Source organism: Curcuma longa, chromosome 4 (genome assembly GCF_044706935.1).
Source record: "Curcuma longa cultivar G26 ecotype Majalengka, Jawa Barat chromosome 4, ITB_CL_G26_1.1, whole genome shotgun sequence".
NCBI classification, from domain to species: domain Eukaryota; kingdom Viridiplantae; phylum Streptophyta; class Magnoliopsida; order Zingiberales; family Zingiberaceae; genus Curcuma; species Curcuma longa.
The window spans coordinates 8,963,817-8,977,318 of NC_133864.1; the positions used below are offsets into that span (position 1 = coordinate 8,963,817).

General features: G+C 36.2%; 1 protein-coding gene and 1 long non-coding RNA gene across 2 annotated transcripts; one reads left to right on the forward strand and one right to left on the reverse strand.

Annotated features, from left to right (window-relative positions):
- The first annotated feature begins 562 nt into the window (after positions 1-562).
- On the forward strand, positions 563-12,953 carry LOC141827829 (uncharacterized). Its single transcript, XM_074715159.1, has 4 exons — positions 563-890; positions 1,715-1,884; positions 3,851-3,909; positions 12,224-12,953. The coding sequence occupies exons 1-4, from the start codon at positions 755-757 to the stop codon at positions 12,639-12,641; spliced, it is 783 nt and encodes a 260-aa protein (XP_074571260.1). The 5' UTR covers positions 563-754; the 3' UTR covers positions 12,642-12,953.
- LOC141827830 (uncharacterized) lies at positions 5,203-6,022 on the reverse strand. The gene is made up of 4 exons (XR_012601712.1): positions 6,009-6,022; positions 5,464-5,544; positions 5,333-5,395; positions 5,203-5,251 (listed from the first exon to the last, which is right to left on the reverse strand). It is a non-coding gene; the product is annotated as an uncharacterized LOC141827830 (long non-coding RNA).
- Positions 12,954-13,502: the final 549 nt, after the last annotated feature.

A 13,502-nucleotide genomic window follows, 5' to 3' on the forward strand; every position in this document is an offset into this window, starting at 1 on the left:
GCTAAGGTGGCGGATCCACCTTCTCAAATTGTAAAATCTACATTCATGTTTTTTATGCTCATGTCGTCCTTTGTCCCCGCTTCCTCTTCCCGAAGCTAATAAAAATAAAAAATAAAAAATATATAGGGTAAAATGATTTATTTAATTTTTTAAAAATTACTTAAGGTTCCATGCCAGCACCTCAATAATATGTTAGGAACATGGACCCAGGCGGGCTCCGCCTACTGAACCAATGAGATGACACGTAGGACGAACTATTGGGGGCGGTGTGTAGAGTGCGTGATAAAGCACCTCACCAACCATACACCCCCAGTTTCGTGCTCGCAACTGCGGTGGTCTCGCTTACTCCAATCCCCATCCGCCCGTCCGCACACCATTCCCTATGCGTACAACAAGCAAGCTGCCGATTGCCTGATTCGCCCTCGCCCATTACCGTAGCACGAATCTCCTCGTATATTAACGTCATCTAAAACGCTCGCATAGAACTCCAAGTGAGGCCGTCGCAGTCGGGAATGCTTAGAGCCTAGTCCCAACCCATCCCTGCAAATAGAAACCACTGCTTTTGAGAGCGACGTCCTTCGTGCTTCCTCGAATCGGAGGTCGATATCGGGGACATTTCGCAATCCGAGAGCCGCGGTTTGGAGGGGCATCGGTTTCGGTGGGATCGACGAGGGACTGGCGTTCCCTCTCCTGTCGTAGTTGTTCTCCGTGGCGGATTCGGCTTCTGCGTTTTTGGCGTTTAGGGCTTGAGCGGATGGGCCCTGGGGAAGCGGAGAAGGACGTCGGTGACGGGAATGAGGTCGTCACTTGCTCTGTGTGCCTTGAGGCTGTGACGGGCGGCGGGGGACGTGCCACGGCCAGACTGCTATGCCGGCATCAGTTCCATCTCGGTCGGTTTCCTTGTCTGTCACTCTTGATCTGTTTCACCCTTACCAGATTGCGTTGGATATTAAGCCTGTAACATACTGTTGTATTTGGGGGAAAAAAAGACGATCTTCTTACACGCTATGGCGTTTGTTCATGCTTGACCAAAGAGAAACTGATGTGGATGAAGGAGGATTTAATTAACTCAACTACAAGTCTTACCAAACGCGCCATGATGAGAAACCTTTAATGCCCTGATATGTTGTTTTGTCGCTTGACCTATATACAATAATAACATTCCAATCTCTATAATCTGTATTCTCACTTGACCTATATACAACATGCCTAAGATTAGATGTCGGAATCTTCTTCACATCGTGTGCAGATATACATATTATGAATAACTTTCCTCAATTAGAAGTAATAATAATAATTTGATATTCAGTGTTTAGTTAATAGATTTTTTTCTGAAAAAAGAAGGGAAACTATTTCGTTGTTCTGCAGTCAACTTGGAATTACTATCTTATTATTATTCTCATTATATGTAGTACTAAATCGTTACTACCTTGAAATCTTGTATTTTTTCACCTGTGTTTGGTTCAAAGTCAACAGTTGTAAGTCTTTTTCCTTGGCTTCAGTTTGTACACCTGCATCTTATACCTTGCTTAAGCTTTCTATTTTGTAACCAGATTGTTTTTTTTTTTGTGTGTGTGTTGTTTCAATTGATTTTGATGAAAGCAATGGATACTATACCTTTTGCTTCGACACATAGGTTGACTCATTGACTAAAAATCTTTTGAGCAAAACCTCAAAACATGTTTCCTTGACACCTCTATACGTACCATTTCAGATTGCATTGGTTCTGCATTCAATGTTAAAGGAGTTATGGAATGCCCGAATTGCCGAGAAGTTGAGAAAGGGTGTTGGCTGTATGCAAATGGTCCTCACACACAACGTGAGATTACCATGGGTGAGAGGATACATGATGGAGAACTATCCAATTTTCATCACATAGAAATGGTACGCTGAGGATTGGTGTAACCTTCTCTTTGTATCCATGTATTACAATTATGTTCTTGTTTAAAAAAACAATTGTAGCATTTAGTGTATCCCCATTTTTACGCATGTTGATGCATCGATTTTCATTGTATCATCAAACGTCTATCAGTTTGTGTGAGGGCTTTCATGTTTTTTTTTAAAAGTTATTATTATTTTACAAAAATAGGCACACTCCAAGACTAGAGCTATTACGCTTTCACATTTACATGGATGTCATTGAGGTTTATGCCAGCTACATCGTTTATTTTTTTCCAGGTTAATTAAATCTCAATATTGTTGTATTTAGTTACTCTTTATCCTTGATATTTTAAATCCCGATTAACAGTATTTATCTAGTTATAGAATTTAATAGTCATTTCTGAACATTTACATGTCATATCAACCTATTTCCTAGTATTTTTTATCCATCAATGGTATAACTAATTGTTTCTGAGTATTGACTTTTTCCTTTTTTACTTTTGTGATCTACACATCATAGGATAGTAATAAAAAATCATGCAATTTTATTACTACAGTATCAAATGGGTGCAGATCCCTTTCTTTTTCTGTATTGCTCTCGTTAAACATCAGAGATATTAACACTACTGTACAAGAACTGATAAGTGCATTTTAATGTTTTTTGAGCACAGTAAGACAATAAAAAATTTCAAGGATCTTTGCCATCAAACAGTGTTGTAAATGATAGTAGACAGTGGCAGGACAGTACCACCAACCGCCTTGGTTGCTTAGGCGATTGAATTTCTTTTTACTATTTTTTATACATAATATTATAAATGTAATATATATTTATTCTTTATGTAATATATGTAATTAAATGATGTTTATGCATAAATAAGTTTCATACAATACAATACAATTTATATAAGGTACAAATAAATATATAAATGTAACTAATAAGATAATTAATAAAGATTCATCACCATATTAATACTAAAAAAAGTAATATCATTACTTTTACCAAAAGCCTAAGTTTAAAATTCAAAGTTTCAATCCAACATGACAACAAACCAACAAGGACTAGACTAAGCATAACTAATCTTTTAAATCATCTGCACATTTACCATCAACTACATCCATAATCCTCTCATCATCGGACTCAAAATCAACATCTGTTTCATTCTCCTCCTCTAATGTATTTAAATCCCCATCAAGTTCTCTAATGGGGATGCTCCTTGCACTTCTCCTTGGTTGTAGTGCTTCATTTGCTCCCAAATCCTCCGCCACCATTCTTCAAATAAGTCCCGAACCCGACTCGATCTCATCTTCATCACCACCATCAACAAGCCAACCTTGAGCTTCATTAGCTTAAGAGGATAGAAGCAAATCTTCGTCCATTTCTCTGTTACTCTTCTGCTTCATAAGATTGACATTGAATTTGACATATACAAGATCATTCAATCTTGATGTCTCGAGCCTATTCCTTTTTTTAGTATGTATCTAAACAATTAGAAAATTATTAAAAACTAATAAAAAGAAAGGATAGATAACATAATTTATGAATTGTTACTTACCCCTTTAAATTGACTTCAATTTATTTCACACCCTGATTAACTACTTATGTGCAAGCATATGTGGCAGTGAAGCACTGCTTATGTGTATACAAATGTGGATGTATGGGCAGCATTTTTAACAACATTATGCAATATAAATCTTTTTTCCTGCATTAGCCCTGGTTCTTTTGTCATTCTTTTATGTTTGGTGTCAGTAAGATGTTTTTAATGAAGCCCTACTAGCATGTAATGTAACTCCTGTCGAAGTAATTCATAAAGTTATGTTTCTAATTCTAGTGAAGTTTAATAGCAGGTGTTTTTCTGTTTGCTCCATTTTGTGTCACCTTACAGGTTTATATGTTCTAGAAGAATCTTGTCCTTAGTTTTTAACTATTTGCAACAATTATAATCCAATTAGTTCTCATTCATTTATGCAGCCATTTGGAGTTCAGTGGTGCCCAATTGGTAGATTAGCAACAATTCCATTGCCTTTTGAGTAAGTTTGCCATTCTAATTGTTGTTATTTCTGGTTCTTTTTATATATCTTTGAAAGTTAAAAAGAATAACTTCAATTATAAAGTTGAAATAGAATCATAATCTTCAATTAAAAGTTACAAAAGAATCATTATCTTCAATTGTTTGGAGTATATTTTTGGCTGAATTGTTTGATATAAGGATGAACCAGAATGGCTGATTTGTTGTATTTGAATCTAATTTAGTTTCAGAATCAAGTTAGATTGGCTAATTGGGATCATACTCAGTGAGTTGAGTTTGCTTTGTGTTTGAACTGAAGTCAATTACTTGAATTGTAAGTTTTGGCATAACTAGTGTTGAACTAAGCTAAATCAGTTCAGTTTTGTTTAGACGAAGTTCGTGACTTTGGTTTACTTAAAACTCTCTCCTCTCTTCACTTTCTCATGCATCATGTGAGCATTGAGCTCTCACCAGCCTCCCTTCTTGTCGTGATCGCTTGATGTCCATATGTGTGCACTCTCGCCATCTGCAACCCATCTCTGGCAGCGTCTTCCTCTCCTCCCTGTTCTCTAAGGGTGCGTTTGGTTGGGGAGCATCCGTGATTACCTTAGTTATGTGATTACCAAGTAATCACATAACCAAGGTTATAGGGAATAAAACATAACCTAATGTTGTTTGGTTTAATCCTAGGTAATGAGACAAAACCTTGTTTGTTTGAAGGTTTTAATACATTACTTACTTTAACATTTACTATATTACCCCTAATTCAATTATAGTCATTTTTACAACTAAATTTATTTGATATTTAATTATTTTTAAAATAAAATAAAATTATTAATTATAATATTAATAATATAATATATATTATAAATTATTTATCTCCTACATATGTCATATTAAAGTTGATTTGCTAATTATTTATCTCAAAAGGTCGAGCTATTAGATAAAAAAGTAATTAGCCAATCAATTATAACAACATCCAGATTCATTTTTTGTTATTTACTTGCATCATACAAACATTTGTTTACTTGCAAATTTCCTGGAGAACAAAAGAGATACCTGCCAAACCGAGATAAACGGAGATCATAAGATATTGGATAGAATTCAATGTCTATGATATCAGTGCTATTATGTTCTCTAAGGCCTCACATGTCAGACTTGCGTCCGAGTTGCTTCTGCGGCAAAATAACTTGTGCCGAATGAGACTCATTTGTATTCGGGATAGGATGGCTCATAATAGCAATTGCCCTTGCAACCTTCCCTACCTTCCTAACCTACTTGTGCCGAATGACAACTTTCTTGCATCGAGCTGTTTCCCTTTCAGAAGTTACACCACAAGCTTTTCCTTCCAAATCAAATTCAACCTGTATGAAGTCGAATAATATTCACCATAATCCACATGCCACGATTAAGCAACAAAGATTTTGTTTTTCTGACTTTATCACCTTGCATTCTGGTTTATTCAACATGTATGTCCCGCCGTAAACTGCACTTAGTCGTGCAAAAGCCTGTATCCAGAAATAATGCTAGAATCAGAAATATATTCCTTATAACATAACTGAGATTCGTGACCAACCTGAGGTAGCTCTCCTAAACCATATAATGGATAGATATACGGTGAACCTCCTTGGAATCGTGCTAGGGACTCTGCATACAGCTATCACCGAAAGAGGCCAAAACTTAAAATTAGACATAAGTTCCAGTAACACAACCAAAAACACAAAGCAAATCAATCTGATTATTACCAATCACTATTTCCCACTTTTAAACAATACAGAACTGGTGCATATACAAAACATAGAAAAGGGTATTATTAGCATCAGTTGGTAAGCATTTTAAAAATTGTGGGGTTGGTAATTTTAGCACTGTTGACCATCTAAAGAGTATATGCCCCCTAGTGTTTGGTTTCTGCTCAACCAAATGATAGATAAATTTTGGTGGCATTGAGCTTTACAAAAGACAGGTATTACTCTGCATTCTATTTAATAATTCAGAAAAAAAAATCGCTTGTTAATGTTGAAAACTAATAAGGAATCCACTATCAAAAACTAACAGAATAAAAGATAGAATTGAATCTGAAAGAACTCCATATAGTGGTTGAAGGCTGCTGATAGCATTTACCTTCATCCTCTTCATCGGTATGTATAAGTGTGCGCACCAAAGTACCATTAGCCATCATAAACTAGAATACAATATAATGCATGTTAATTTAAAGATCAATAAGCATAGCATACCAAGCACATTTAAGCACCACTGAAGACAATGTTTGAGCACATGATGATCTAAACACTGCAAACTTTATTTTTTTAAAAAGAGAGTGAATAGAAGTAACCAGGGACGGGAGAGAAGGGTTCTTCGAATCGCCGACGCCGCTGATAGAGAAGGGAGCAAGCGACCAGGGACGGGAGAGAAGGGTTCGAATCGCTCGCTGATAGAGAAGGGAGCAAGCGACCAGGGAGGGACAGGGAGAGGAGGGGTTTGGCTCGCGACCAGGGACGGGAGAGAAGGGTTTGGCTCGCGACCAGGGACGGGAGAGGAGGGGTTCGCTCGCGATCAGGGACGGGAGAGGAGGCTTTCGCTCGCGATGGGAGAGGAGGCTCAATCGCGATCGGGGACGGCAGAGAAGGGTTTGGCTCGCGACCAGGGACGGGAGAGGAGGGTTTGGCTAACGATCGAGGATGGGAGAGGAGGCTTTCGCTCGCGATCGGGGACGGGAGAGGAGGCTCGCTCGCGATCAGGGACGGGAGAGGAGGCTCGGTCGCTATCGGGGACGGAGCTCGCGGAGGGTAGGGTAAGGGGAGGCTAATTTTGTAAATAAAAATTTCTTAATCCCGGAATCAAGAAAAACCTAAAATTTTCTTGGTTATCTGATTCCGGGTTAGATAACCTCTTTCGCTGACGTTTGCTGATGTGTCGGGTATGAAACATTACTTCGGAATCGTCGATTACCTAACCCAAACAAGGTTTTAATTGATAACCTTTGATGGATAACCAAGGTAATCACAGATTACCCTTAACCAAACGCACCCTAAGTGTATCTGTAAACCCCCTCCCACACTCACTTGCATTTGCTCCTCCCTTGAAGTTGTTCACACACTACCTTAGTGTCTCCTCTCCTCCAATGCTCTCTCGTGTGCAACTCCACAGCTTGCACTCCTCCTACATTGATCGGCCCTTTCTCTCCCACGAGTACACTTGCCCTTCCCCCCTCTACCGTTGCTATCGTGTTTTGAGCCTTAAATTTACCTATTTTTACCTCGAAGCAACATCGCTCTTGCACACAAATCAAGCAGATGACATTCCTCCTTCCCCTTTCCAATGACCTGGACAACAACGGGCTCTTTCACTCACCGTGTTATTTCTTCGCTAAATGGTCCATTAGCGGTAGCCCTCTCCTTAACCTTGCAGTAGCCTTATTGCAGTGCATCCACCTTAGCTGGTGGCTTGTATTTGGTAATTTAATTGGTTGCATTGTTTTAAATGGTGTGCCATTTGTGTATTGTTCATTAGTTTGGATCTTAGAGCAATCAGCAGTGGTGCCCATTGAGTTGATGATCTTCGTAAGTGAGCCAACCAATCAAGGTTGGCTCTTATCCTATTTCTTTGTTGCAGGTATTTTTCATAATGGTTGAACGTTGTAGATTGTGATAGTTGTTCTTTGTATATGATTATTGGAGGTTTAGTCATTAAATTAAGAGGTGGGATCTGAGGGGGGAGTATGGCCATAAGTATTGATGATATATGTTGATTGGATTGAATTGGTGTTCTAGTACATAGATGGCGTTGATGATGTAGATGGACAATTTGTTTTAATGACGAGCAATTGCAGTTGATGGCATTATAATGATCATGTTGGTTGACTATTTTATTGGGAGAAGTGATTGAGATTAAGGTGGACACGAGAGGTAATGTTGGGATTATCTATTGATTGAGATGGATTGCTGATTGCAGGATGAGTCTTAGATTCTAGGACTGTAATAGTGTATTGCTAGTGACCTTTAAGGTAATTGTTTTGAACTTGTAAATGATTGTTTTTCAATGAGATTAAATTGTATGGATATTGAAAGGACCTTGGATTGGCGTGTTAATTGCAGTGCCTGACGAATTAGTCAAGGTTATATTTGAGGATAAGCTATTCAAATTTGAAATTGAATTAATGATTAAAGTTACAATTGTTTTAATTATGGAGTATGAATGACCACCATAGATAGTTGTGTAATCATAGTCTTGGTGTCTTGACATGTTATATCTTATTGGATCTCAGCTTACCTTGTTATTCTATCTGCCCGGGTTGTTCTGCTACCTTTGTATAATTGTTGATTTTCAATAATTTGCATATATGTGGAATCTTATGATATATGTTTATGCAGTTATATTATAGTGACAGATTTTATAATGCTTGACCATTGCACATGCAACCCTTCGTAGGAATTATTATACAAAGATTTTTTTTGTTGATTTACATGGTTGGTTTTACATATTAATATCATTTCGTGTGGTTTTGTATGAGCTAGTGTAGGACTGTAGGTTGATTAAATTGATTTTATATTATAACGTGATGCAATTATTTATTATGCTTGGTGTTGGTACGCATCTAAGAGGGCAGCTAGTTAGACACATTATGTGACAACATGGCGATCATAGGACAACCTAACATAATACTAGATAATTTACATGTGAATGATTTATTGGTGAACAATGAGTTTGTTAAAGATGATGCCTTTGGTGGATGATTAATCTATTGTGGATTAGGTTTTTAATGGACGATGACTATTGTTGGCTGAGACATGGTCTATGGGATGATTTCTAGGAAGTTTCAGCAATTATATTAGTTTTCATCACCTCAATCATATGCTGGCTACATTGGCAAGTGTCAGTCTTACACGCAGCATGATTAGGCAACTTCTTGTAGTCGTACACATGTTTGAACATGCATGTGCATCATTCTCTATCATATATAGGGGGAAGGCAAGTGTTCACACCTAGAGGATGGGCCCAACCATGCTTGTGGATTGGTGTCTACTGGTTAGCAGTCATGGTCAGCAGCGCTGCTAATTAGTTTAGCAGATTTGGAACTCAATAGTACGGTTAGAAATTTTTTTAGAAGAAATTGTTTTAGGCAATGAATAACAGTAAAGTGCTCATTATGTATGTGAATGTTCTGTCTTGTATTGGTCGATTACTTCAAACTTGCAGATAGTCTTTGAGTTAATAATGTATGCAAATGTAACAATTGAACTAATTAAGCAATCAAGCATGGAAGAAGGCCTTGATTCATTGATTTCATATTACTTAATATTGTTGGATGGCTTAAATTTTATAACTTCACTTAAAGGTGGTGTCTAAAAAGGCGTCTCCCCCTGTATCTTTGCCTTTTCTCTGTACAAATGTGGCATCCCAATGGGAAAGACCTATGACTTGCACTTGTCTTTAAATCCAAGTATCAGAATCATGAATCTTAATGCAAAACATAAGGGGTGAATTACTAGCAACCAAGATATATAATAGACAGAAACATGCAATGTGTTAAAGTTGATTGGCTAATCAGTATCCCAAAAGCTTGAGCTATCAGGAAAATGATTAACATATAGTTTCATGATCTTAATTTCTATATTTTGGTGAGTATACTTCACTTGATTGATCCAAACCTAGCACATAAATTATGAAATTTATTTATTTATTTATCTTTTTTTATGGGTAGGTTTTGAACTTTGAGCCTCCTGATGATAGGATGAAGTTGATTGACTAACCGCTTATTCCAAAAACTTGAACTATAAGTAAAAGGACAAGCTTATACAAACAAAATCATCTTATCGATACATTTAGGTAACATGACACAAACACTACTTGAATCACAAATTACAGAGACAAGATTCAAAAATAACACGGTGGCAGGATTAAATTTTAGAAATATCTTGTCATAAATTTTTTCTGGAAACTATAACTATCTATACATCATGTTGCAGTATTTCTAAAAATAACTAATTTGTATTTTATAAGTTTTGTATTAAAACCAATATGATTGGTTATGGCATGATTGACTGCATTATCTATCAATGATATTTTTATTTGAAAAAAGTTTTTCATACTTTTTTTTTAAGGGAACCTTGGTAACCACTTGCACGGTTTTTACCAAGGTATCAGACACCTTCAAAAGAGTTCTGTACATTTGAAGGGTAACTATGAATATGATAATGCATATGCGTCAATAGTTGAAACCTTCATGCTCTTTAATGTAAGGTGGGTTCGAAGTTAGTATTGTTAGCCTTAGTCATTCGAATTGCTATGGTTAATTAAGAGATGACAAATTCCATTTCATAATTATCATCAATCCTCTTCTATATATATCTAGTTCTTTTTTATCTTCCTCCGTCCCTCCCTAATTTATTTGCCTATTGTATAATGAATTAATGCTATCTACAATTTAGGTTAATTAATCAACCTAGATTGCTTTTCTGGCTATATGATTATAACATTAATGATGCTACTCTGTCCAAATTTATTGGAAAATTGGTTTGCTTATTCCCAGTCTGTATCTTGAGAGTAGCATTGTATACAAAATTATGCTGTTTGGGACGCTAGAACTTTGGGGGTTGCATTACAAAAAATAACTTACCATCTTAGAATATCCATATCTATCTATCTATGGTATATTGTGGTTGCATTTTGATAAAGTTAGGACTATACAAATTGTGTAAAAGTATAGACCACAGTTTTTCTGTTAATTTTGGTTCAATCACTTTACCTTGATACATTTGTAGCCACCAACCATTTTTGGTGGAATAAGGGTGTAATAACACAGTTTTGTTAAAGAAGAAAAGCTTAGTGGAATAAGGGTGTAGATCCAATCATGGTTTGAAATGTCGTACCTTGCCGAGCGAAACAGTCAGAATGTATCATTCTACTAAATCACCGAAACTCGATACCACTCGACACTAAAGTTCAAAATCTCGAGTCGTGTCGTAGTTTCGATTTTTGACTAGAGTATTGTACACTCCGATGTATGGTGTCGATGATAGATTGGAGATTGAAGGAGGAAAGAGATGAAGCAAAGAAAGAAAACATTATATGTGTTGATTGGTATCAATTTCAGTAATTTACCGGAATGATATGTTTCAACCGTTTCGCCCAACATGATAAAGATTTAAAATCATATTCAGCACAGGCAATGTCTCCTTCCTATGCTTCATCTCCTTCAACTTCAATCCATTATCGGCATCATGCATCGAAACATCGACGTGATATTGAAACAATATGTTCAAAATTTTTAACCTTGGGTCCAATCGTTATTGAATGTCGAAAAAAAAACAATCATTTTATTTTGATGTATATCTGATAGTGGTAGGGGGGTAGTTCATTGGGGTTGAGAAGTGAACGAATGGATACGAGGTTGCCAGGTTGGAGAAGTGAAGGGATGGATACTATACAGTTTTTTGTCATTAGCAATATGTTCGCTTGCATTCATGCAAACATAAAAAACAACCAAGTTGAGAGAGAAACTGATTGTGTTTTTAATCAAAATAGGACACATCTTGGAACGCTTCATGTTATTTTTTTCTATGTATGAAATTTTAGAACATGACTTTATTATGTCTAAAAATTTAGTTAATTTATCTTATTCGTGTTATGTGGAATTTATTATATGCGATAATTTTTATCATTGTTTTAAAAGACAGTAGGCACTACCTAGGCAATTTCTACAAGTGATCACTTTGCCTAATTGCTAGATGGTATTGTTGTCAGGTGGCTTTTTAAAAAAGTGGCCCAAGCAAATTCACTATGTAGCTCAGGGTTTTTTATATGTTGGTTCATTTGATATCAGAAAATAATCATAATTCTTCCTGTTAGTCCAGTCCAGCAACCCTTATTCCATTGAGCTTGCCATTCCATGTGACTTCCATCTTTTATTAAATTTTTTTTGACTCGATATCAATGGCCTACACTGACCATCTTTTCGTCCTTTTCTTCCTTCTCTTCTCTAAGGGTTGGTTATCCCTCTTCTCTTATCTTTTTTCTCATTCATTTTTAATTTTTTTATCATTTAATTTCAACACATTTAGTGTGTGTGCGTGCGTGTATGTATATAATAAAATATAAATATTTTATTGTTATGTGGTTAGTGTTTACTTATTAATTAAGTTGTTTATTTGTTATTTTAATTTTAATTTGTAAAATATAAAATTCCCTTCTCTGTTTTAATAATCACTTTTTAATATTTGATTTTTATGGAACATTTTGTCGTCTGAAGAAAATCAATTGTTCTTAGTTTAATTAGTTTATGTAAAATGTCTGGGTCATTTAATAATTGTGATTATTTTTATTTTATCCCACTCTAGGACTGGAGCCTCCAACTCTACGATTCAATCTCTGGTTCCATTGTATCCAAGAGCTCCAGTCAGCATTAATCAACAGGATTACTATCGCAATTTGCAAAATACCCCAGGATCCATGGTGCCACCTATGCCACAAGCTGGAGGTTTAAGGAGCATCAGACTACTAGCTGCACAACCTCTTCCAGATCATGCTCGATACTTCTTATGTCCTCCTATCTCAGGTCCGAATACAATGGGCGGCGACGAGATCATTCCCAGGCACCAATTCTACACTTGGGAATGTGATCGATTCACTCCCTATCCTCTAGTGCCTTTTCATGTTGAATCAAGTGGGTGGAGGCCTTTCGCACAACCTACTAATGGTGGTCGACCGGAAAGCTTAATTCGTGCGCCCGTATGTTTAGCTCGGATGCATTCATAATGCGAAGCAACGACTATGAGATATAACTAAAAGAATAAATATTCTGTAAATGAAGAAACTGCAGAAGTAGAGGTTTCATTGAATGGACAAGATGAAACCATCTTTTGTGGTTATTTTGTGCCTGACTTGAGCTTGGTTCCCTTTGGCCAAGCGATTGGGAGCACTTGTATTGATTGCAACGAAACGAACTGTTCCTTCAACTGTGGGTCTGTAAACATACAAAGCTTTTACCAGTGACGGGGAGCGTTGTGCCATTGATGTTTTCTTTCAGAAACTCAATTGTCACATATATACAAAAACTTTAGTGGCAAATGTTAAATTTTCTAGTTGTTTGAAAGTGCAGACGAGTCTCTTTTGTGGTTATTTTCTAGTTGTTTTCTATTTGTTATTTTTTCAAAATAGCAAATAACACGACTCCTAAAATGAAGTTTCTATTAAGTTCCACACAGCACTGGACCTGAGGGGAGGCCCAAGAGGCCTTTCCTCAGGTCCACCCAACTAGGGACCTAAAAAAAATATGACCCTAAGTTTGAAATTTTAGTTTTAATTTTTTTTTAATCTAACCTAATTATCTAAGCATATAAAGGGTTCAATTTTTTTCAGGTCAATCATAAGTTGTAAAAAAAATAATTTAAAAGAAAATTTATAATACAAACGCATCGTGATATTGTGGTGATTGGTGGTGTTGACAGGGCGTCTTGATTATTTTTGAGACTCTAGATAGAAAAAATATTTAAGATTTAATATTTTTATATAAAAAATTAATTAAATATTAATTTTTTAAAAATAGTTTTTTAATACAAAATTTAGTTTTTCAAAGTAGAGTTACTAATTAAATTTTTATATGTAAGTTTTGATAAA

Bases quoted from the DNA above. Each gene is read 5' to 3' on its own strand.
- LOC141827829 (XM_074715159.1), top strand. From the start codon at position 755: ATGGGCCCTGGGGAAGCGGAGAAGGACGTCGGTGACGGGAATGAGGTC. The intron at 1,885-3,850 runs GTACGCTGAGGA...TCATTTATGCAG, and splicing joins ATTTTCATCACATAGAAATG to CCATTTGGAGTTCAGTGGTG. The intron at 3,910-12,223 runs GTAAGTTTGCCA...ATCCCACTCTAG, and splicing joins ACAATTCCATTGCCTTTTGA to GACTGGAGCCTCCAACTCTA.